This window comes from Penicillium chermesinum, assembly GCF_028974085.1.
Source record: "Penicillium chermesinum strain IBT 19713 chromosome Unknown utg000002l:1.0-5270490.0:1.0-5274688.0, whole genome shotgun sequence".
In the NCBI taxonomy this organism is placed as follows: domain Eukaryota; kingdom Fungi; phylum Ascomycota; class Eurotiomycetes; order Eurotiales; family Aspergillaceae; genus Penicillium; species Penicillium chermesinum.
In genome coordinates, this window is record NW_026695312.1 from 3,073,427 (window position 1) to 3,095,134 (window position 21,708).

General features: G+C 51.1%; 11 protein-coding genes across 11 annotated transcripts; 6 read left to right on the plus strand and 5 right to left on the minus strand.

Annotated features, from left to right (window-relative positions):
• Positions 1 to 214: 214 nt before the first annotated feature.
• Positions 215 to 439, plus strand: N7468_001998 (uncharacterized protein; the record flags this gene model as incomplete). The annotated part of the gene is made up of 1 exon (XM_058471295.1): positions 215 to 439. One exon carries the CDS (start codon positions 215 to 217, stop codon positions 437 to 439), a length of 225 nt encoding a protein of 74 aa, XP_058334436.1.
• Positions 440 to 658: 219 nt separating this feature from the next.
• Positions 659 to 2,954, plus strand: N7468_001999 (uncharacterized protein; the record flags this gene model as incomplete). Its single annotated transcript, XM_058471296.1, has 4 exons — positions 659 to 1,526; positions 1,580 to 1,649; positions 1,704 to 2,190; positions 2,247 to 2,954. 4 exons carry the CDS (start codon positions 659 to 661, stop codon positions 2,952 to 2,954), a joined length of 2,133 nt encoding a protein of 710 aa, XP_058334437.1.
• An 823-nt stretch (positions 2,955 to 3,777) lies between these two features.
• N7468_002000 (uncharacterized protein) lies at positions 3,778 to 4,335 on the minus strand (the record flags this gene model as incomplete). Its single annotated transcript, XM_058471297.1, has 2 exons — positions 3,778 to 3,891; positions 3,970 to 4,335. The coding sequence occupies 2 exons, from the start codon at positions 4,333 to 4,335 to the stop codon at positions 3,778 to 3,780; spliced, it is 480 nt and encodes a 159-aa protein (XP_058334438.1).
• Positions 4,336 to 4,833: 498 nt separating this feature from the next.
• On the minus strand, positions 4,834 to 7,400 carry N7468_002001 (RNA-processing protein PTA1; the record flags this gene model as incomplete). The annotated part of the gene is made up of 8 exons (XM_058471298.1): positions 4,834 to 4,955; positions 5,015 to 5,085; positions 5,143 to 5,972; positions 6,026 to 6,177; positions 6,236 to 6,579; positions 6,641 to 6,771; positions 6,828 to 6,993; positions 7,078 to 7,400. The coding sequence occupies 8 exons, from the start codon at positions 7,398 to 7,400 to the stop codon at positions 4,834 to 4,836; spliced, it is 2,139 nt and encodes a 712-aa protein (XP_058334439.1).
• A 671-nt stretch (positions 7,401 to 8,071) lies between these two features.
• N7468_002002 (uncharacterized protein) lies at positions 8,072 to 8,547 on the plus strand (the record flags this gene model as incomplete). Its single annotated transcript, XM_058471299.1, has 3 exons — positions 8,072 to 8,085; positions 8,144 to 8,268; positions 8,462 to 8,547. 3 exons carry the CDS (start codon positions 8,072 to 8,074, stop codon positions 8,545 to 8,547), a joined length of 225 nt encoding a protein of 74 aa, XP_058334440.1.
• A 571-nt stretch (positions 8,548 to 9,118) lies between these two features.
• Positions 9,119 to 11,689, minus strand: N7468_002003 (dolichyl-diphosphooligosaccharide--protein glycosyltransferase subunit STT3; the record flags this gene model as incomplete). The annotated part of the gene is made up of 6 exons (XM_058471300.1): positions 9,119 to 9,389; positions 9,455 to 10,577; positions 10,637 to 11,230; positions 11,310 to 11,390; positions 11,480 to 11,503; positions 11,557 to 11,689. 6 exons carry the CDS (start codon positions 11,687 to 11,689, stop codon positions 9,119 to 9,121), a joined length of 2,226 nt encoding a protein of 741 aa, XP_058334441.1.
• A 334-nt stretch (positions 11,690 to 12,023) lies between these two features.
• Positions 12,024 to 12,814, plus strand: N7468_002004 (CSN8/PSMD8/EIF3K family protein; the record flags this gene model as incomplete). Its single annotated transcript, XM_058471301.1, has 2 exons — positions 12,024 to 12,242; positions 12,293 to 12,814. The coding sequence occupies 2 exons, from the start codon at positions 12,024 to 12,026 to the stop codon at positions 12,812 to 12,814; spliced, it is 741 nt and encodes a 246-aa protein (XP_058334442.1).
• Positions 12,815 to 13,315: 501 nt separating this feature from the next.
• Positions 13,316 to 13,804, minus strand: N7468_002005 (uncharacterized protein; the record flags this gene model as incomplete). The annotated part of the gene is made up of 3 exons (XM_058471302.1): positions 13,316 to 13,389; positions 13,502 to 13,638; positions 13,686 to 13,804. The coding sequence occupies 3 exons, from the start codon at positions 13,802 to 13,804 to the stop codon at positions 13,316 to 13,318; spliced, it is 330 nt and encodes a 109-aa protein (XP_058334443.1).
• Positions 13,805 to 13,829: 25 nt separating this feature from the next.
• On the plus strand, positions 13,830 to 16,237 carry N7468_002006 (uncharacterized protein; the record flags this gene model as incomplete). Its single annotated transcript, XM_058471303.1, has 7 exons — positions 13,830 to 14,003; positions 14,072 to 14,188; positions 14,253 to 14,506; positions 14,563 to 14,725; positions 14,778 to 15,059; positions 15,118 to 15,807; positions 15,881 to 16,237. 7 exons carry the CDS (start codon positions 13,830 to 13,832, stop codon positions 16,235 to 16,237), a joined length of 2,037 nt encoding a protein of 678 aa, XP_058334444.1.
• Positions 16,238 to 18,439: 2,202 nt separating this feature from the next.
• N7468_002007 (uncharacterized protein) lies at positions 18,440 to 19,682 on the plus strand (the record flags this gene model as incomplete). The annotated part of the gene is made up of 7 exons (XM_058471304.1): positions 18,440 to 18,607; positions 18,659 to 18,695; positions 18,746 to 18,822; positions 18,882 to 19,276; positions 19,349 to 19,422; positions 19,484 to 19,569; positions 19,632 to 19,682. 7 exons carry the CDS (start codon positions 18,440 to 18,442, stop codon positions 19,680 to 19,682), a joined length of 888 nt encoding a protein of 295 aa, XP_058334445.1.
• Positions 19,683 to 20,069: 387 nt separating this feature from the next.
• Positions 20,070 to 21,689, minus strand: N7468_002008 (putative MFS transporter; the record flags this gene model as incomplete). The annotated part of the gene is made up of 4 exons (XM_058471305.1): positions 20,070 to 20,181; positions 20,235 to 20,599; positions 20,654 to 21,541; positions 21,630 to 21,689. The coding sequence occupies 4 exons, from the start codon at positions 21,687 to 21,689 to the stop codon at positions 20,070 to 20,072; spliced, it is 1,425 nt and encodes a 474-aa protein (XP_058334446.1).
• Between the last annotated feature and the right edge of the window lie 19 nt (positions 21,690 to 21,708).

A 21,708-nucleotide genomic window follows, 5' to 3' on the forward strand; every position in this document is an offset into this window, starting at 1 on the left:
GCATCGGTGGTCCGAAGGCCTCTGGCAGGATAATACACTTTCAAGACGCGTGGATTGGGCTAGAAATTATATTCTGTGTCTGTGGAAACGCAGCGGCTGTGAGAATACTGCTCGATCGCGAGCAGTAACGCTCATTACCAGCGTTGCCCCCGGCGCATTGTTGAGACGGTACGTCACTCGCGCTTTTACATACATGCTCGCCCCATTATAGCACATGCACCTTCGTATCTATGGCCATGAGGAGCTGGGTGAGCTTGGTCGGCTCCACTACAGCCTCTGCGCGGCTTATGGTGCTGCAGGCGAGGGCCAGCCATTTCTGGGGGGCGTTCCGGGCGATGATCAATCTCCGCACCGCCTTCTGGAGGCGCCGACCTACCTCTCTCACCCACTCACCCATTATATTTCCACCCTTTGCCCACTTCAAGAGGAAGGGACTTGAATGAGTTAGCATGGCAATTGGACTAATTTATTGTGTTATCAATCCAGAGCCCCCGAAGAATCTCTCTTGCACTAATCGGTGACCTTACCGCCTCCCCCACAACCCATATTCCGCTGCAGCAAGTTTCGACTCACTACTGTTCGCGCCGGCCCGTTCTTTCTTCTCCACCTTCTGGCCTTATAAATTTGATTGCACTCGGACCACTTACTCTATTGTCTCATGGAGGTGGCCGAGAGCCGAGAGCAAAGCTCCGTGGGTCCCGCTGGGACAGAGCCCACCAGGACCAATGGCGAGCGCAATCCCTTTTTGGATGACCCCCTCATGGACGATGGTCGATCGAGCAGCTTGAGTGAGATTGATGATGTCTCAGACAATGAACCATCCGACTTCGAAGACTCGGTCAAGAATGAGCGGCAATTGGAAAACGACTCAGAAGCCGAGACCGAGCGCATCGAGGATTCACCTCACAACGTTCGCAAACGGGACATTGTCGTAAGCGCCGGAAGTGCTGGCCCAAGTCCGAGTAAACTTCACCAGTCTACGACATTGGACGACGTCGATGATGAGATGGCGGATGACTCCCCGAGCAAACCACGCCGAGCCTCCAATCACAATTCCCTCGAAGATGAAAACCCACTTGATGAGGTGGAGATCCTTGATAGCATTGGGCAGAAGCGCAAGCGCTTTGTGGCCGGTGAGGACACCGGAACGGATGTCGGCGACGACGAGCCTTCGAAGAAACGCCGGGGTTCTATTAAGAGTGACCTGAGCGATCCGATGGACGATGATGCGCTTCTCTCCCCCGAGCCCGTAGAGGACGCTGCCATGCTCAATGAGGATGGGCAACTGGTCGACGATGCTCCCGAGGAGTCAGAACTGCCTGCCGTGCCGGCTAAAAGCAAGAAGGCCAAGAAGGGCAAGCGCAGAGGAAGAAGAGCTCCAGATGTAGAAGAAGAGAACGAAGCGGGCGGCGCCGAGGTCGCGACAGAGGATGTCGCTGATGAACATCTTGGAGAAGACGAAGAGACTGCGGAACGGGGCGATGAGCCCCAAGACGCCGAGATTACGGCGAAAACGGAAGAAGAGTGTGAGTGATTTCCCGCTAAGCCCGTATGCTAGCCTAGCTAAACCTATATTTAGCTGCGAAAAGAATGTCGGCTATGGAGTCTCTGGCAACCCTGGAAAAAGAGTTTGCAACTTTACGAGACAAGTAAGAATCCCCCGGCCTCTGCCTGCTTCCATGTACTCATCAGCTTTGTCTCAGGATTTACGACGAAAGGATAGCGAAGCTCGACCGTGAAATGGAAATGCTTACTGGGCCAAACCCAACGCATCCCGAGTATCTGCGTCAAATCGAATGCGTGGCACGCAATCGCGACAAGAAGATCAGATACGAGGAGACCTTGTTCCACTATCGCAAGCAGGCTTTGTTAAACAAGAGCCTAGCGGAGCGCGCCCAAGCCCACAGCACCTTTTTCCAGCGCATCAGAGACGCGCGCGAGAGACACTCGAGCGCGATCAGCAAACAGTTCTATGCGATCCAGCATGACCGATTTAAGACGGATGAGCTGAGCCCGCATCACATCATCCCGTTCCCCACCCGTCGCTCGCAACAGATCTCGCATCAGACTTCCTACAACCTCGAAGTCTCCATCATGGCTGGTGTCGCCAAATATGTAGGCTTTCCAGCTGCGCCGCCGTTGGTGGGAGCTCGCCCGTCCGAACTGGATGATGATTTGGAAAAGATGGGAGTAAGACATCTCAGCTCGTCTTTGTTTCTTCTTTGATACTGACTCAGCCCACTTAGATTGCTGTCGAGACCCGGAAATCAGTTCCCCAGGCCTCATCCGCGCTGCCACCTCGTGGGGCCATGTCTTCAATGTCATCCAACATGTTCCGCACAGATGCCGAAGAAGCTTTTCTCGAACAAACGCCCTGGGCCAATCCGCAGCACCCCATTCATCAACAACAGCCACAACATCAGTACTCTCAACAGCATCGGCCGCAAGCGCGAGCTCACGAGTCGCAACAGGCGCCATTCACAACCCCCGCTGCTCAAAAACGAGTGGTGGATGTGAATGCGCCAAACGGGTCTGCGTCGACAATACCGGAGAACATGTCAGCTGCCAACTCTTCGGCAAATAATACACCGTATGGGACTGAGCAGGAGCCTCGCTCACATCATCAAGGACCTTTTCGGAATCCCGAGTTTGATGTTGAGCACAAACCGGCATTTAGATCTCAAAGTTCTTCACCACTGGATGTTCGAAAACCTATTCCCAACCCTAGCCGTAACGTTGAACGCCGGTCGCCAAATCATGATGCTCCTCCTCGAACTTCAATGTTTTCACCACCACCACCGCCTGTCCGTCAAGGGCTGTTTCAATCCTCTGCAGCGCTAAAAGCGGACCCCTCGTCAGCGCATCCATCCAAGCCAGTTGACGCGGTCCACTATCGCCCGACGCCGTCTGAGCTGCCCACTGGGGTTGGTTCAGGGCACTTGCCAGCCCGGTGAAACGTCTGATGACCTTGCCAGTTTCTAAACAATTTATAGAGCCGAGCTTTGGGTGGGAACACTCTAATTCCTCCAACCCTCAAGCCCAATGCGTCATCTCCGCTACCTCCCCAGTGTTTTTCTACAATGAATTCTATGACTGTATTCAGATATCAGTCTTCCAACGTTCGAGCGAAATGGAAGACAAGTTGTGTTGTTTGTGGGGCCATTGTTGAGATCTTTTGTTCTTACAATCTCAATCCAGAAACTTTACATATGGGAAATTTGCCCTGCTATTGCATGGACGGAAAAGGACTATGGATTTTATCTTCTAACAGGGTGGCGTATTGGACCGTGGAATGTGATATCCTTTGATTCTCCTTGCTCTCCTTTCCGTGAATCCTCCATTACCAATGATATTGGGAAGTCGTTCTATGGTCTTAAAACTTTACCTGGGCATTTGACGTGGACGACTGGCCAACCCCGTATACTTCTTCCCTTCTGTATATAAGCGCATCACAATATGAGCTTTGCCATTTTAGAAATGGCTTTGAAGCTCAATAGTACTTCGTGGTACTCAAGTTATTTACTAGTAGCCATGTCTATCCCAATTACTCTCGCCATAATAAGACCCAAGCCTTCTCATACGAACCTGGGCGCAAGACAGCTTCATATATTCGTCCAGATACATGAGCTATCCGGATAGGATCCCTGGTTTGCAATCGGCAGCGGCAATAACTGGGACTCCTGATACTTCGACCCTCACTAGCCCATACATGTGGATCTTGATCTCCGGCGAATTCGTATCTAACCAATAAATTGAGCGTAGCTCCCCAAACCGGAATTAAGCCAAAAGCTCCTCTTCTTTCATCAAGTCAATAAAATCCTCATCCCCAGCCTCAGCAAGTGCTTTGAACTGCGGCCAATTAACCCTCAACCACTCCTTCTCTTCTCCCGTCTAGAGAAAAAGAACCTTTCAGCCATCTGCGTATTTGACAAAGTCCGAATTTTATTGAAGAAAAAAAATAACACTTACCTTAGGCCTCGCAATCCCCGCCTCAAGTGCCGTCGTTAAAGCCCCCATCACCCATACAGTCCGCAATCCCACCTCGTTCCCTGTCCCGACAATCCTCTCCCATGCCGCGACAATCGCGCGGCAGTGCTCGATGTAAAGCTCATTACTCCGGTCATTGCTTGTCCGAGATCGAAGGATCACCCGGTTATAATGCCGCCGCTTACCCCCCCGGAAGACTACTTGGGAGCTTGCATCCGTGAAGCGCACATTGATGAAGACGCGTGGGGTTTGGAAGCGTTGCGAGTGTAGCTGCGTGAAGGCTTGGGCGAGCTCTTCTTGCTGGGATAAGGAAAGAGGGCAGACGTACTCGACGTCGTAGAGAGGCATGTCTGGTAGATTACGGGCCACAGCTCGAGTGTCTATGGAGTGCTGGTCTATACGGGATTATATACCATTGGCAGTGCTCGGCCGAGTAGGATCCCCGGAAACTTGAACCCCGCATGGTGTATCCGTTCATGAATAAGCAGAGGTCTATTGTGCCACTAGAGCAGCTGAAAGCTGGAGATACCTCGGCAGGATTATCAGGTAAGATGGTCCGTTCCTTCTCGGGTTTCTACTGATCAGGCTTTGTAACCTAGGTTGCTGCTGGAGATCTTGGAAGTATATGGAATGATGAAATGAAGGGTGGACCCCCTCTGGAGAAGAGCGAACTTCAGCGGTGTTGTAAGTCTACATTAGTGCATAATAGTTCGTAGGTGTAGAATACATGGATTAGAAACCTTGAAGTTTAAAAATCAGTGAACACCGCAAAGGAGATTGGTTGGAACCTCGTTGCCACATTAGGGCTCAACCGTCAGCTCGAGTCTGATACACCCGGCTCTCATATCATGCTGCTGTGGCACTGGTTTGTGCCTCTGGTTGAGGGGCAGGGGCTGAATCCGCGGGCCGAATTGCCTGGGGACGCCATTTCGCTAGGACCTTTCCGGCTGCCGGTCGTGCTTCTTCATCTGGACTTGGTGTTAGGACGAGAAATTGGAGACGTGGATGCAATGAAAGAACGACTTACAAGTCTGATAGACGTCTTCCAAAGTGTTCAGGCACATTTCTCGGGCTGGTGGTCGGAACATGATCAAGTACCTGCACAGGCGTCAGAAAGAAATCAACGTAGGAGAAGTTATAGCAGGAATGACTCACATAAGAGCTTGCACGCAAAGGTTCACACGCTCGGGATCCTTCGCCAGACTCGCCACCCGCTGCGTGATCGGGATGGTAACCTCGGGGATCTCGCTCAGGAACCGCACCAGCACTTTGATATCTCGACCATCAAGATATGGCAGAATACCGTCCAGTAGTCGAGACACCCAGGTATCGTAATGGGTCGCTACGCTGGGCTCCTCGTCATCACCTTGGTCACGCGCAGCCGCGGCAGCCTTCATCTGAACGCGATCATTATACCACTCCTCATTCAGCCAGGTAATGCCGATGGTAAGACGGCCGCGGAAATCCTCTAGAATATACCGATAAAGCGTCTCACGAATCGAATCAGAAATGGGAGTCTGTTTCCCTTTACCCAGCTTGTCCCCTCCCTCCAAGCCAGCTGGAGCGCGCGTGGCTAGTCGCGTGAGGAGCAACACCCAGGCGTCTCGATCGAAATTACTTCCGGCCAAGCGGGTGAAGCCTGGATGCTGCTGGCTCTTCCCCTTGCTGGCAGATGGTGCCGTTTCAGCAATATTGATCATGGAGAAGACGCGGGCTACTGCACTACGGCCGACTTCTCCTGCTTCTTCTTCGCTCATCGGCGGTGGTTGAGGTAGGACGAATGGGCCCAATGATACCAGATCGGGCTGAACATCGGGTGCTTCGGCTGCGATGACGCTCGCCACGTCGGAGGTGTTATCTGCCCCTTCCATAGGTTGGTACTCAGGTTCATAGTCGTCATCGTCCTCACCTCCCGCGGCCGCCTGTTGCTGTAGCCGCATTTGGTTTTGCTCTTTGGTTACGGTCTGATAACGGGTGCGAACAGCCTGATTGTATGTTAGCAGTCATCTCGGCCACGTGTCGAAGGGGGGGTTGTTACATCGATGGCCTGGGTTAACAGTGACTGGTTTACTTGAGCAAGGAGAGGCACTGTGATCTTCACGACCAAATCGGGGGGAAGTTGCTTGACATCGAACGAGGAGAGGGCCGCATCTTGGGTCAGAGTGAAGAGCTGACTGTAGCTCAATGGGCCTGGGGGGCAATGGCGGGATTTTCATCAGCGGGGGTGTCTCAGCATCAAGACGAGCACGCTTGGCATGGTCCAGTCCATCGACCGGTTCATTGGGAAGGGCACGCTTCCGGGAGGACTCATCAGGAGCCTCTAAACGTGACTGCATGAGACGTTCGATATACAGCTGTATCTTGCCCAGCATGGGATGGCTTGGGTTCTTCTTCAACATGTTCACTAGCACCGCCCGCGCCGTGCGCTCCATCGACTTGACGCTGACTCGAACTGTTGGCGTAAATGGCGGGCGAACATGCTTCGACGGGTAAAATTCCAGGATGGCATTAATGATTTTATTGGAGATGGACTGTCGCGTGCGGATAAGAGGAGCGAGACAGTTCAAGGTTGCGTTGACAAGCAGAGGATCACTAAGGAATATTAGCTACGACGTTCTTTTCTTTCTTTGCGCAACCTGTCTTTTTCCCATACCATATCTCCACCTGGAATACGTCAAGAAGTCGGTCAAGCAAGCCAGAGGACTCGGCCTCGAGGTGTGGAATAGCTAGAAGAGGGTGATTGCGAGGGACGATAGCTAACGAGGTTTCGTTCTGATCGGGTCGCTGTGGTAGTAGACATCAGTATGACTGGTATATTGAAGGGGTGGTATATAACATACTCGGGGGTCTGCAACGTGACTTGGCGTTTGCACTTGGACTACGCGTTGTAGGAATTTGGCACAGCAGATCTTAACAGGACACGGGAAAGTATCCATGCGCCGAAGGATATCGTGCTTTATTGTGTTCATGATCTCCCACGAATTGCTGTCCTCAGGGTGGTTGATTCTAAACGGGTTTTAGTACTCGGTATCGACTCCATCAACCTTGGAAAGCGCTCCGATGCAGATGGCACGGAGGATTAGAACGTACATGTGGCGGAAAACAAGCGGGTATAGGCTGGCCACGCATTGTACCAAGCTTTGCAGGACCGCGGTGTCAGTCTCCGGCAGTAAGAGAATATCGCGAATTGCCTGAAGAACCCCAGGTGCCAATTGTTCCTTCTGAGCCGTACCTAGCACCGGGCTTGCAAAAGTCTCAGCTAGGAAGTCTGCACCCCATCGTCGCAATTCGGGTTTCGCGTTTGCGCCGACGATGGGAAGGATGCCGTTTACAATCTGCGGATAGAGAGCTGCATCACCAAGAACAAGGTTCCTGGCAGCGTTCAGCTGGGCGACTTCTGTTGATTGAGCCATGGTTGATGAGGGGATTGTGACGCGACGCGGAGAGATCGGGGGAGGGATCGACTGGGTTGGTAAAGAGTGGCTAATCGGATGGAAAGGGAAAAGAAAGCTTCATGCCAACAGCCAGGCGTGGAAGCTGGTGCAGCAAAGACCCGAGACAAGGGGGACGCCGGTGTTGGGGAGGCGGTTGGCGAAGTGATGAAATCAAAGACCTCCGAGTCTGGAGGAAGTCGATCAGTCCGGGCCGACTGAGGGAAAAACCGCGGAGGCTCCCATACATCGGCCGCTTCCAAAGGGTCTCGTGTGGACTTTGTAAGTTATACTACGTTGTATCTACTCGTATTTATCTCTAATAGATTCAGGAAACTATCCTTCCTTATAATTAGATTTAGTCTGAACCTGCTACTGTGCTTGTCTCACAAAGGTCACAAGATTGATGTCTACCAATGCTTCTACGGACGTGCCGTAAAGACAGTACAGAGTCCATAGTAATGTGGATGCCCGGGACACACAAATCAAATCCGTTGGAATAGCATGTAAAATCATTGACTTGTCTGGAATATTGAGAAATGGCATGATTGCATCTGCTCCAGGGTTCCAAGGCTGTCCCAGTCAGCGCCAAGACCCGGATCTGCGCGCATTTGCGCAGTTCAACTTTACTTTTCCTCCTACCACCCCTCACCATGGCGAACGGAATGTACGTATCCCTCTGTTCGTGGTGAAAGCTTGAGACACTGACGTCGGACCTCTCACAGCTTCAATTCCACCTATTATGGCAAGGACTACACGCCCGGCGCCGCTCTGTTGCGCGCCCGCCGCCCATATTTGATTAAGAACGCTGTCACCGGCCTCGGCCTCGTCGCATTCACCCTCAGTGTCTGTACGTTATTCGAACCCCAAACCTCCCCCTACCCTCTGGAGAGACCGCATAAGAATGACCTGTACCCTTCCGGGTTTTTCGGTCTTCCTATCACAGGGCGTGATCGGATGGCGCCACCACGCCTCTGATACGCCAGCGTGGCATTGGGATACATATGAGTAGCGCTTGCATACTGACATGAGATTGCAAACAGATGCCTACACTATCCGTGCTGTCGGCCAAGATGACTTTTCCGATGTCAAGGTCCCCGAGGCCCCAAAGACGCCCGAGCAGAAATAAACCAACCGCCATTTCGAGGGGGTTTAATGAACTTCCAATGACGGTTGCATGCGCATGAGACTGAGAAGCACTGGGTCTTGAGGACAGGTTGGGGGGGCATTGCATCGCGCTCCAATAGAGAAGCAAAGGATCCATATAAGCCGCCCAGCTGCCTGTATGGGGCGTGCAGGCAGAAACGGAGCATATCGGGGTTTACGGAGTCTTTATGATGGACTATTTCGCAAGATCTACACGCGTGAAGGCTTGCTTTTGACACACTGTATTGTACATTATTCGCATATTCAAGTAGAACACTATCCCAGGTTGGGCTACAACTATAACTCTCTTCTTTGAACCTCGCTTGGTCCAATATGCGTAGTCAGCTAAGAGGCGAATTGGGACAAGAGAAGCCGAAGAATTCTACTTAATAGGGACAGAAATATCATCCAGGGACATCCATTGTATAGCATCCTAGCTAGCTGACTGAGGAATATATCCAATCATAAAATACACCGCAAGGTAGGTCTGCAATATCAGAGCCTACAATGGGAAGAATCCACAGCCAAAACATACTTCAGGGAAAATGCAAAGTCTACTCCGTTCTCAGAACGCGAGGGCCTTTCTTTTTGGTCGCACGCTTCTTCTTCAGACCCTTGTCGAAGGCGACCACATTGCTGTGATCGCGGCCAAAATTGTCCAGATCCTTGACCTTGAAGATACGAATGATCCAGTTTTCACTGGTGAAAGCCTCTTCGAGGGTATTGAGCTGTGGGCCCTCCGCTGGCAATTTCACGCCACGGACCCGGTCGACAGCCTGGCCGGCCGGGAAGAGGGATTGGTAGTTGTAGTAAGACATCTTATACCTATAGAAAGAATGAGTCTTGGGTCCGGCTACGCTGAATAGTGAGAACACCTGGGGGATACTTACATCAAGCTGTTGCGCATGGTGGGAGTGGCCTCCTCATCGACGCGGTACTCGCCACGAGAGGTGAAGAAATCACGCTCCTTCACCTCATCAGGCCAGATACCCTCGGCAATACGGACCATCCACAAGAACTTGTTCAGGTCATCGCCAGAGTAGCCTAGCAATCCACCAAACACAACCAAGACGTAGTCAACGTCATGCTGGCGAAGGATCGGGTAACTGACCTCCTCACGCGAGCTCATGGCCTTGCCAACAGTCGCAATGTGGGTGTTGTTCCAAGTGTTGTTATCAACCAGAGTGGGGCGATCAGCCATACCGCCGATCTGGTAGCCGTAATCCCACCAGGACATGATCTTTGCATTGTCAGGGGTGTTCTGACGCAGCCAGTAGTAGGCCTCACGGTAATCATCAATGATGAATTGGCTTCCATCGGGCATGCGGCTTGCCAGAACAACGGAGGGGGATGAGTATGCATTGGAAGTAACCCAAGTACAGTGAGCGACGAAGATGAGGAGGTAAAGGGTGATCGTGCCCGAAACGAACAGCTTGGAGATGGAGGAGTAGATACCAACCATGGGCCCTTTCCCAGAGCCAAAGAACTTTGAGCCGTCTGCATTTACCTTCGATGGAGGTGTGGGCTTCCCGAGGGTCAAGAAATTGTCTAGGACGGCGGACAGGGCCATCGCAGCTGCAACACAGACAATTGGAGTGAGAGTCAGCATCAGACGAACCATGACACCAGCAAAGTAGCTCGAAAGAACGGCATAAATGATCACAAACACATGCTCATCCTTCAGGCTCTGGAAACACATGAAGACACCGGCGGGGAAGAGCCAAATCAAGAAATTCAGGTCGAAGAAGAAGGCTGGCCAGGCTGTGGGCTGATGCTCAGACACAGATGCAATGATGGGAATATGGATCTTTGCGTAGCCGGTATCCCACAGCGAATAGAAACGACCACTCCATGGGGCGACGACTCCAGAAACGGTGAGCAGCACCAGACCGGCAAAGCCAATGCCAAAGGTAAGGAGAACCATGGAAGTAAGCAGTCTCTGAAACTGCTTGCCGGGGAGGAACCCTCGAACGAATTCAGCGAATGCCACCAGCTGAATCAATCCAAAGACACCTAAGAGATTTGGTCAGAATGCCGCTTTCTCTTCGTGTTATTTTAGCGAGAGGTCTTACCAAGGGCCGACATGTGGTCGCTGTTACGGATAGGCAGGAATCCAACGAAGGGAATTTGCATGCTACCAAGCGTTCCCAAAGCATACCACGTGGTGTAAGCAATGTATGCGCGGGAGCTGTATCGTCCCATGCAGAGGAGGACGAACACATGCAGGGGGATGATGTTAGTGATAAAGACGTAGCCACCCCATGCAGACACCATGTATCCGTAGAACAAAGCAGTCAATGCACCCCACATGATAGAGCCATTCTTGACAGCCTTGATCCAAAGGTAGAAGGTGAAGACCATCAGAAAGATGGCAATTGCTTCGTTATCGTAACTACCGGCAACAGATCGAGAGATATAGCCGGGTGCAATACCCATGAATGCCGCAGCTAAAAGACCAGCTGAAGGAGACGTCGACATCTCACAGGTCAGCAGGTACATGGCCAGAGCGGTTAAACCAGAGAAACCCGGGGCGAGCATAACGCAAACATTTCGAATGTCGACGGGGATTGTCAAGAGTCGAAGGACGTGCCAGATCACACCGCTGGTCACCATCAGCCCCGGGTACAAGGTGCCACCAGTGACACGGCCCAGGGGATGCCAGGTTCCTGGACAAGCATTGTTCATCAGCGTCTCATTGTCACACGAGGGGAGACGCGCAACCAGCGGGAGAGGGGTTCAACATACGGTCATCAAACCAATCCCAGAAACTATAGAAACCATTTTCAACCAAGTATTTCGTTGCTCGGAAGTTGAACCATGGATCGACTATGAAGGGAAAAGCGTTAATATCGGGCAATTGGCGATTTCGTTGACGGCCACGTATAGACTGGGTGAGAACGGTAAAGGGAACATACACTCGTGAATAATACTTTCGAAGCCTAGATATGAAGTCAGAAATCGTTCCAACACACCCAAACAGCTTGGAACGTACGGATTACACTGAAAAGACGACTCGCGACCGCAGCAGCCGCAACGGTCAAAAGGATGACGATCCGCAAGAGACCGCGCGTATTCCGGCCGGAGCTGCCTTTCAGTAAAACATCGAGAGAAGAAGGTTCGGCCATAATGGCCAGGAAAATTCAAAGGCCAGGACCTTAAAACCTGGGAAACATTAAACGAAGAGAACGGAGTGAGGCTGATGTTGCCAATGGCGGAGGGAGTAAGTGTCAAGTCGAGGAGCTGCGCAAGGTGGTCACTTCTGAAGGTCTTGGCATCGGAGAAGAGGCGCCACCTCCGATCAGCTCCCCGCATCATTGACTGCCCAACTTTTATTTGGCTCCTCTTTGTTGGATCTTCTTGCTTGGCCAAGCTGAGACTCGGGGGATACCCTTATCTGAGTGCACAAATTTTCTTATACTATCCGCCAAGTACTGCCAGTCTGCTCCTACAAGCGACACCATGGGGCTCCCATCCCTCACTCTGGGAGGACTTGTAGAGTTGAACGCGTCCAATCTACCTCCATCTCAGCTATTTGAGGTTCTATCAAAGTATGAAGCAGAAGCTGTTCTTCTTGCTGCCGGTAGTGGCAGTCCAGAACCTAGCGGCACCCACTCAGAGCTTCTCAGTCTGTTCTACTCGAGCTTTTTCTTCTCTCACCTTCTCACGCAACAAAAGTCCGTATCCCTAAACCAAAAATTCGGGCAAATCAACTGACCTGGCACTGGGAGTCTAGATCCGAAGCTCGAGCATTGACCCACCGGTTGCCTCAGATCCTCCAGCAACAGGATCCAAGTATAAAAAGCTGCATAGCATTATTACGAGCTCTATGGCAGACAGACCACGTCCAGGTGTTCCAATTACTTCGCACGGCATCCTGGCCAGAGGGCCTCCACCCTCTAGTACAGAGATATGAGCGTAAGATATCTCTTCAATCGCTAAGACATCACACGTCGGTAACCGAATTGACCCGGTGGATAGGATTCTTCCAGGACCAGAGCTTGATTGCAGTGAGCAGATCATACGAGGCTATTAGACCTGAGGTTGCCGCAAGCTATCTGGGTCTAGATCAGGCAGCAGCAGCACAGAATGACCCAAGCATTATCCAAAAGTTTACAGAATGTGGGTGGAGATGGGACCTAGAATCTCGACTATTACATCCCGCACCGATAAACGTGCCATCATCGGCTGATAAAGGCTCAACAAATGTGTTTCGCGACACCATGGCCATGCTCGGGAATCAAGGACATTGAGCATTGAGCAGAGCTAGAGATTGAACTGATTGCGGCTGCTTTGCTTTATATGAAAGGCTGAAAGGAGGCCATCGGCTATACAGACGGCGGGCGTGTCTACGAGTACCCCCATCATCCGCAAATGACGGAATTGATGGGATACTCAAGAGGGACAACTGGAAGGGCGGCATATAGGGAAGAGGCCCTGCGGTAACGCCGGAATGCATAACGATCTTTTGCTCTTTCTTGTGGCCCAAACTGTAGTGTACAGACGCACGGCAGCCCAGGGTATGTACAGGACCCAAAGATGATAACGTCTAAAAACGATGACTTAATAAAAGAATAACTCAAGGAAACCATTCCATCTTCCGCTGGTAATGTCGCAATTCGAGGAGGGCGTATCGGCCCGAACAATCGTACAAGTAAATAGGATCCGAGCAAATCACTTCTAATACCCTGGGGGGAGGTGCGAGTTCCGCAAGGAGATGCGTGCCATTCCTCCTCTATATTATCCTATCTCATTTAAGGGTTCTCGGCTGCCTTGGCGTTCAGGAACGCCTCGAGGTCGAATTTGGGGTTCTCGATATCAGTGATCACTGTAGAAGTATTAGCTACAAGGGCCCTTGCAATCCGGGTGTGTCGGTTTGGATTCGATCCCGATAATGTAAAATCGGGCACGCCGTTGGGGAGATCATTGGATTCACATACATCCGCTCTGTTGTGGCTTCGGCTCCTGGGGAGTGGTGCGCTTCTTCCACTCTGCCTTAGCTTGCTCAATCAAACGCTCCTTGCGCTCGTACTCATGCTCAATCTCGGAGCGCTTCGCGATAGAGTTGAGGGGAAGACTGGTGATAAGCACCGTAGAAAAGTCCGGCAACGAGGGCCGAGTAACGGAGAACCTGTGGAATCACGATAATGGTTAACACCCGATTTCGCAATTGGGGGCACCATCAGGTGGTTTCCCTGCCGGCAAGGAGGGAGACTCACGTTGACACCCTGAGTGCTAGCCATTATTTCGAGTGCTCCGAGAGCTGGGATGCTGGCAGGTGCTAAAAGAGCGGAAAACCGAGAGATCGTGGAACAAGACTCGACCGTCAATGGCAGTGAATCTTCGGGGTTGGGCAAAGCGAAGTTGACGGGCCCGTTCTTGCGCGAGTTTTTCCGGCGCCGTTCGGAGGGCGCTTATGTCATCCGTTTACAACGCCCCCCGGTAAATAAACCGCAAACACGCCATTAGATCTGCAACTCTTTTGGCCTGTCAACATGTCTACGATACAGCAGCGCAAGAATGAGATTCTTGCCAAACGGGCAAAGCTCGCCGAGCTAAAGAAACAGCGCGAGATCCGTGAAAAAGAGTTCACAAACACCCGAAACAGTGTCGGTGATGCTTCAGAGGTATTCATCCCGCATTCCAGGAGCTTACACATTGGAAAGACATTGGTCTAAGTATTCTTCTTAGATCGCCTCGCCGGTACCAAGTCGCTCGGATCACGGCAGAGCAGAGCTTGATGATTTGATCTCTCGTTTGGTGGACCGCCCAGGATCGGCCAGCATTAGCCACGGCATTGAAGGCGCGGGGCGAGGAAGTCGACCCAATTCAGTTCTGAGCGCCAGTCAACTCAGCGGAGAAAATGCCGAGCCGTACACCCCTTCAACACGGCCACAATCGCAATCCATTGCTGTACAGACCGTTGGCGAGGAAGCTTTCGTTTCGTCCACTCCGGAAGCCCCGCCTCCCCTGAAACCAGACCAGAGGTCGTCACATACAGCAAAGCCGTGCAAACAGATCTCTCAGATGAGCAGACGCCTTCCGCGGATGGATCTGTTGCGTCGGACGAAGAGGACGCTGTGGGTAGCAAGCGACTGAGTCGACGCAACCGGGAACGCGACGAGGAGATAAGAGAGAAGATCCGCAAGGAAATCGAAGAAGAGGTTCTAGCCTCTTCAAAAACAGACGGAAGAATCTGCTCAGCAGTCTTCTCAGCTACGGTACCCGCTACGTATGCTTGATGATGACGAGCTCAAAGCAGTGACTTCGTCTGGTGAGTTCTTAGACTTCGTCGAACGCTCAGCCAAGGTGATCGAGCGCGCGTTAGATGAAGACTATGATGTACTTGCAGACTATGAACTTGGTGGTCTTGATGGGGACCTTGAAGAAGACCCAGATAGCGGCAAGAAACGGAGAGGCATTAAAGAAATCTGCCAATTTTACGATGAACGATGGAGTAAGAAGCGCATGGTTAGCGACTTGAACTTCTCTCCCAAGGTATGTCCCATACAGTATTCGTTTTCTATGGAAGTATGCCTTCTGACTATCTCCCCAGTTCCCAGAACTAGTGGTGGCTTCGTACACAAAGAACCCGTCCGCGCCTCATGAACCCGATGGTCTCGTTCAAGTCTGGAACCAGCATCTCACATCCCGACCCGAATATGTGTTTCACTCTACTTCCGATATCCTCACTGCTAAATTTTCTCCTTTCCACCCTAACATCATTGTGGGTGGCTCATATTCGGGCCAGGTCCTTTTGTGGGATACTCGCAGTTCTCGAGAGGGTGGTGGAGCTCCAGTGCAAAAGACTCCTTTAACTGGCTCGGGCCACACTCATCCGGTCTACAGTATCTCCATTGTTGGAACCCAGAATGCGCACAACATCATGACCGCTTCCACCGATGGAGTCGTCTGCGGTTGGACCATGGAAATGCTTTCTCAGCCTCAAGAATATCTTGAATTGACAACACCTCCACCATCAAAAACGGAAGACCTAGCTCCGACTACTATGTCTTTTCCTCAATCTGATCCGACATTTTTCATCGTTGGAACCGAGGAAGGAGGTATCTACCCCTGCCATCGGTACGATCGAGCTGGAGCCAAGGCTGGTACCGATCATCGTCTCGCATATCGTGGCCATGCAGCGCCAATCATGTCTACTGCATTCCACCCCGCGCGCGGTCCGGTTGATCTGGGTGATCTCATGCTGAGCACGAGTGTCGACTGGAGCGTGAAGCTCTGGCGTGTACGACCACCTGCCACGACCGCATCCATGACTTCCGGCGCATCTTCTGTGCAGACAGTCTCCCCTATTCTAGATATCAACCGCGAGGACCTGGTCTACGATGCGCGCTGGTCCCCTCACCGACCCGGTGTTCTCCCTGGTCGATGGAGGCGGTCATCTGGAAGTGTGGGATCTGTACACCGACACGGAAATACCCGTCGTCCGAACCACCCCCAGCAACCGTCTTGGCGGTCTGTCTCGTAGTCTTAACAAGGTGGCTTGGGAGGAGCGCGAAGGCCGACATTTGGCCACCGGTGGTCTCAATGGAGCCGTTACCATTTTCGAGGTCGGAAAGGGCCTTGGCGGTTTGCCAGAAGAGGTTCCTGCCGAGGAGTGGATGGGCATGAAGCGGTTAATAAGCAGACTCGAATCCACGGATCGAGTGGTTTGAGCCCTTTTTCACGTGAGCGTGTTCCGCTTCTCTTTGCTTGTCTCTTTCGCAGGCCTTTATTTGGTCTTGCTTGCCATATACCCCTTCCCTTCAGTTACGTATTCCCAGACGACTGTACCTACTTTAATTGACGCTGCTCCTACGATGGGCTTTCAATGTAAAAACAATCGAACGAAGAATCCTTTCAAAGCGAAGGTTGCATTTTCTATCTAGCTAAACCTCGTCGCTAAGTAGCAAAAGTGTAGCAGGTCATTTGGGGGCGCTTTATCGCCGAACATATTTAGAGGTTAATAGGAATTTTTGTCATAGTTTCAAAATTGGTACCGCCAGTCTAGGAATAAGTCGACACGCTGCCAGAACTGAACGGACTTTGCGGGCCGATACCGCTCGAAACACGTTGCGTAAGCTATGGGTCTGCCCTGCGGATAACTTCCTGCTGCGAGTGAGGGTTTGGCATGTCTATTACAGGAAGGCCTAGACTTTCTATGCGTAAGCCTTGGCTCAAAGCTACCACTGGCAGTAAAAGCCTCAGAACGGTTATTCCGAAATCTAGATGCTGAGGGACTTGATATCAAGTTCCGATCCGCAAAGTTCAACCAGGCTCTAAATAAGCAGCTTCAGTGCTGATATGAGAGGATTTTTTTTTTTTTTTGCGACAGTGTTGACATTCATCTTCATGAAACCAGGGGCTATCCTTGATCGTGCCCTGACATAGTAGGGTCTTGTTCATCCATGGAATGGGCCCTAAATCGAATAAGAACCTAATATTAGTGTTTCAAAGACGGTGGTGGCTTGTCGTTTTCGCTTTCTGGGTCTGATTACACTCCACCGAGATAACTCTAATGGTAGCTTGTCGAAGACTGTCGAGGTGGAGACTTTTGGCTTAAACTCTATTATATTTACCAAATTGTCGCCCCAGAGAATTGCAAGCGCTAAGACTGATCGTGTAGACAAACTGTAACTCATTTCCGCCACACAGTGGGATAAATATATATGAAATCTTTTAATTTGGTATCAAGGGCCAAAAAGTCAGGCAGACATGAGAGCAGCGTTCGTCCGTCATCGGTGGCTACGTGTGGGAAGGGATCTACCATAGTTAGCTTAGCTGAATAGAGAAACCTGAGAAAATTCTAGAGACAGTAAGAGATACTGTTGCCGGGAGATACAAGCTGACAATATCGCCGCACCCACCTTCCTAATTAATTAATGCTCAAGAGTCTTCGCCAGGAGCGTTTCAACAAATTGGGAATCAGTGGAAAACGAGAAGATCGCCCGTCATAATTGTGGGGGGAGGGGGGAATCAGCGGCTTTCTAGCCTATTGTACTCACCCATATCCTGTGAAGATATATGACGAGCCAAGAGCATTCGCGATGAGAAAGAAAAGAATCTCGCGGCAGGCGTGGTCTCGCCTCGAATCTCCAGAAAACCCCGAGCGATCGACTTTTACGCAGTCAGTCCGTTTGAAGGCCTGGAGCATTTTCACCGCCGCAGAAGCTCCACCAGTGTATGAACGGGCCTAATTCGGTGAGATCCCGTCCAGGAGCGCATTAAGCTTCGAGCGATGGAATGGAATCGGAGCTTCGGGGAAATTCCGCTATAATCGGAAGGTGGAGACACGAGAACCACGACGGAACACGATGTAAAAGAGGAGTTAGGGTTCTAGAGCAGCATGGAGGGCACGTTTTCCATGATGTCAATAAGGACCCATGTGCTTCTCGGGGCTCGATTCGTTTCCTAATGCGTCGATGCTGATCGGGCGATCCGGGGCAACACGATCGATCCCACATTTCTCCGCCAATAAGAACATTCAAGGCCGAGTCTTTTTCAATCTGAGTGGATCCCTTCTATAAAGGGTCCCAGAGCAGAGAAAGTGTAATTGTTCCGAGTCATGGTATCCACGTTGTAAACCCGATGCCACGGATCGGATCAACAAATGCACGTTTGAGCGCTGCAATCCCTTTGATCCACGGCGCCAAATAGTCCATCTCTCCAATATGATGAGGTCCGGATCCAGAAACGGCGATTCTCCCGGCTTGGACAGGGTCCCAAAAAACGGGCGGAAGACGAAACCCTAATGCGCTTTCTCCCTTTCCGCCGAGCTTAAAGAAGCTATCTGCTCTCCAGATAATTTGCTGGATCAAACCAGCTTCGACTGCGATGTGGAAGTTCACCTGTACGATAATATAGTTCACAAGCTCCATATGGGCTGGGACAGAGGAGACCAACCCTCACGCATTGGGGTTGCTTTAATTGGCACTGGCGTCTCTCTCGCCATCCTGGTGCTCTTGTTTGCTGCCGCCCGATTTTATACACGATGCATGCAACGAGTGAAGTTCGGTCTCGATGACTGGGTCTTTCTTATTGCAGTGGTACGTTGGCAGGCCTAAACGTGAGCTACTTGTACTGATAGCTCTTTATAGGTTGCCATTGTTACCCGCGGGATATTTCTGGTTGTCTGTAAGTATACCAGCAATGACGGTCTCTGAAATAGACTGATGATCATCCAGTGGTTGAAATGACTGGTCTTGGATACAAACCCGCGGAGCTTTCTCATCCAGCTCACGACGTATCTCAAACCCGCAAGGTATGGTTTGGAACTATGAAGAGTGCCACTGGCGGAGCTTGGCTGACCTGATATTCAAGGGGCTTTATGTGCTTGAGATATTTGATATCCCCCTCACTATTACGCCAGCCAAAATATCCCTCCTTCTATTTTATCGACGGATCTTCTGCACGCGGAGTTTCCAAATCACCGCCTCTTTGATTGGATCCATTATCCTGGGGCTGGGGATTGCGACGCTGTTTCAAACAATATTTCAATGTTCCCCAATATCGGCTGTTTGGGATACAGATGTCTATGCACCAGAGAAGATTGAAGGGATGTGTGTCAACCAGGTAGTCTTCTACCGCGTGGTCTCCCCCATCAATCTTGCAACGGGGATCATGACTACGCTGTTACCAATCCCCTGGGTATGGAAGCTTCATTTGCAAAAAGGGCAAAAGATCTCCGTCATTGGTGTATTTCTCTTGAGCGGGCTGTAAGCATTGATCTCTCCTACTAACGGGGTTTACCCCGTCCACACAACCAGAAAGCTGACAAGCTAGGGCAGTGGGACTGTTGCCAGCGCGATCATTACAGAGGCCTATTTTACCAAGCTGAGCCCTAAAGTAGGCGATCAAAGCGGTAAGTCATATCCGAAGATCTGCCAAAAAAAAAAAAATAGTTACTCATATCTTACAACTAGCTATTATGGGGAAGATTGGAATCCTCACCTTGGTTGAAAGCGCCGTCATCGTCATCGGGGTTTGCCTCGTGAGCATCTGGCCCTTGGTGTGCCACATTGTGCCACGCTCTTGGCGGAAGCGGTTCACCTGCTTTAATCATCGAGGCAGGACGTCGCAGCACCCAGGCTGGTATATGAGCACAGTTTCAGTACAGCCTAAGCTTACAGAACAGTCTAGAGAAAATGGAGAGATGGGTTGGCCTAGGAGGCCCTCATCTATGGCAGATCTTGAGGATCAACGACTGGAGATAATAGAGACACTCAGCAGGTCCCCTCCTACGGTAAAAATGTGATGGTCAGCCAAAAGTTCTAGATAACAAAAGTGATATTGGTCTGCATTGAATGAATATGCTATGCATGATATGTCGTTACTAAATCCCGAAAATTGTACGTCGATATGTCGTGAGAGCCGTAAAAGCGGAAAATTTTGGATTCCGAATCGCACTTCCAAGCACGTAGACTTAGATATATGCGCTCTTTCAATAGGTGTATTTGAATCCGGGCTATTCATTTGTCAGTCATGGAAATAAATACCAAGCATATACAGTTAAGGACCTACCACGCCTTCTATGACAATTAAACCCCGCGATTGTCGCCTGTTCATAATGTAGAAGTAAACGCTAAAACCGCCCACGAGCGCAATGAGCAAGATATGAGAACTATTCCGATGTTAGCTATGATGAATCCAGAGCAAGAACAAATGAACACTTACCCAATAGACACCCAGACGGCAGTTGCATACTGCGGTGCCTCTTGTTGCCGAACGATGTAGCTCCCCGCTACGCCACCAAGTCCGTTGAATGCAGTGACTGCAGCTGCGGTCGCTGCTCTCTTCCACTGACCAGTCACATTATTCGCTTGGAAGGCATTGAGAGCTGCCCAGTTGGAGACATAGGCACCGGTGGCCAAGAATGTCCCTACGTAGCGAACCGCAACCTGCTTCGAGGAAGGAAGCCCAAACATTAAAAAGCCAGCAATCAGGCATAGAGCATTAAACGTGATCAGTGGCCCGCGCTTACGGTAGTAGTCGCCCAAAAAGGATGTTAAAACAACTGGAAGTACCGCGTAGTAGTAAGGCTGCAAAAACGGTTAGTCTCAGAGCCAAGAGATATCTCATCTCGCAGAACTCACCGGTGTTGAAAGAATAATCGACTTGTCAGAACTGAATCCCATCCCATTCTCCAAAATGATTGGCAGAAAGTAAGATAGGGAGGTGGAGACCAAATTAAGAAGAAAAAACATGCAAGCAAAGCCATAGATCTTAACGTCGGTGAAGTTACCCAGCAGTTTACTCCATGAGAAGGGCTCGGCGATGAGATCAGCACGATCTTGCTCAATCCTTTCGGATGCAATTCGGGCCTCACGCTCCGACAGGAAACAAAAGCTCCGAGCGGCGTTCTCAGGAAAGTCCACCATCCACCAGTAGGTCATGATTCCAATGACCAAGGCAATCAGGCCCTGAACCAGATACATCCATCGCCAACCAGCCATGCCCGCCTTACCGTCGAGGTGGTTCAGCGCATAATTGACAATGTTGCCCGTCGCAAGCCCAAGAACCTCGCCTGTCTGCATTAAAGCAAACCGGAGCTGCTGTTCTTTCCGCGGGTACCACGCGCTGATGAGATAAGTGAGACCGGGATAAATACCCGACATAGAGATACCCAATAAGATGCGCAGGGCAATCATCTGGCGCCATGTATGGATGAACGCGGTACACAGCGTCAGAAGCCCGAAGAGGAACGTGATTGTCGCGAACCAGAGCCGAGGGCCGACAAATCGGACAGCTACCGTACACGGCAGCTGGAAGACGACGCTGGCGATGGTAAAGATGAAGATGGACACGGAATAGCGCGAGCCATGGTCCAGCTGGAGATCCTGCAGCATGGTGGTCACAGCTGCCGAGGATAAGATGCCCGAGTCAAGTAGATTGAGACTGCATAGGGAGACCGGCAATGGTGCATAATCGGATGTCCACTTTCCAGCGGACGCGCTTTTCGTTCTTAGCCCATTCGAGTTCGTCTAATTCATCTAACGCTCCTGGCAAAACTCCCGAAACTGCGACCGTTGTCAATGGATCTGTTTTTTCGGTTTTCGCGTTTGGAATTACAGATGACTCGGCAATCGGCGCCGATCCCGGTGAGGCACAATCCATTGTTAGGTCGGCCATCCTCGAGAACAGTAAAGCT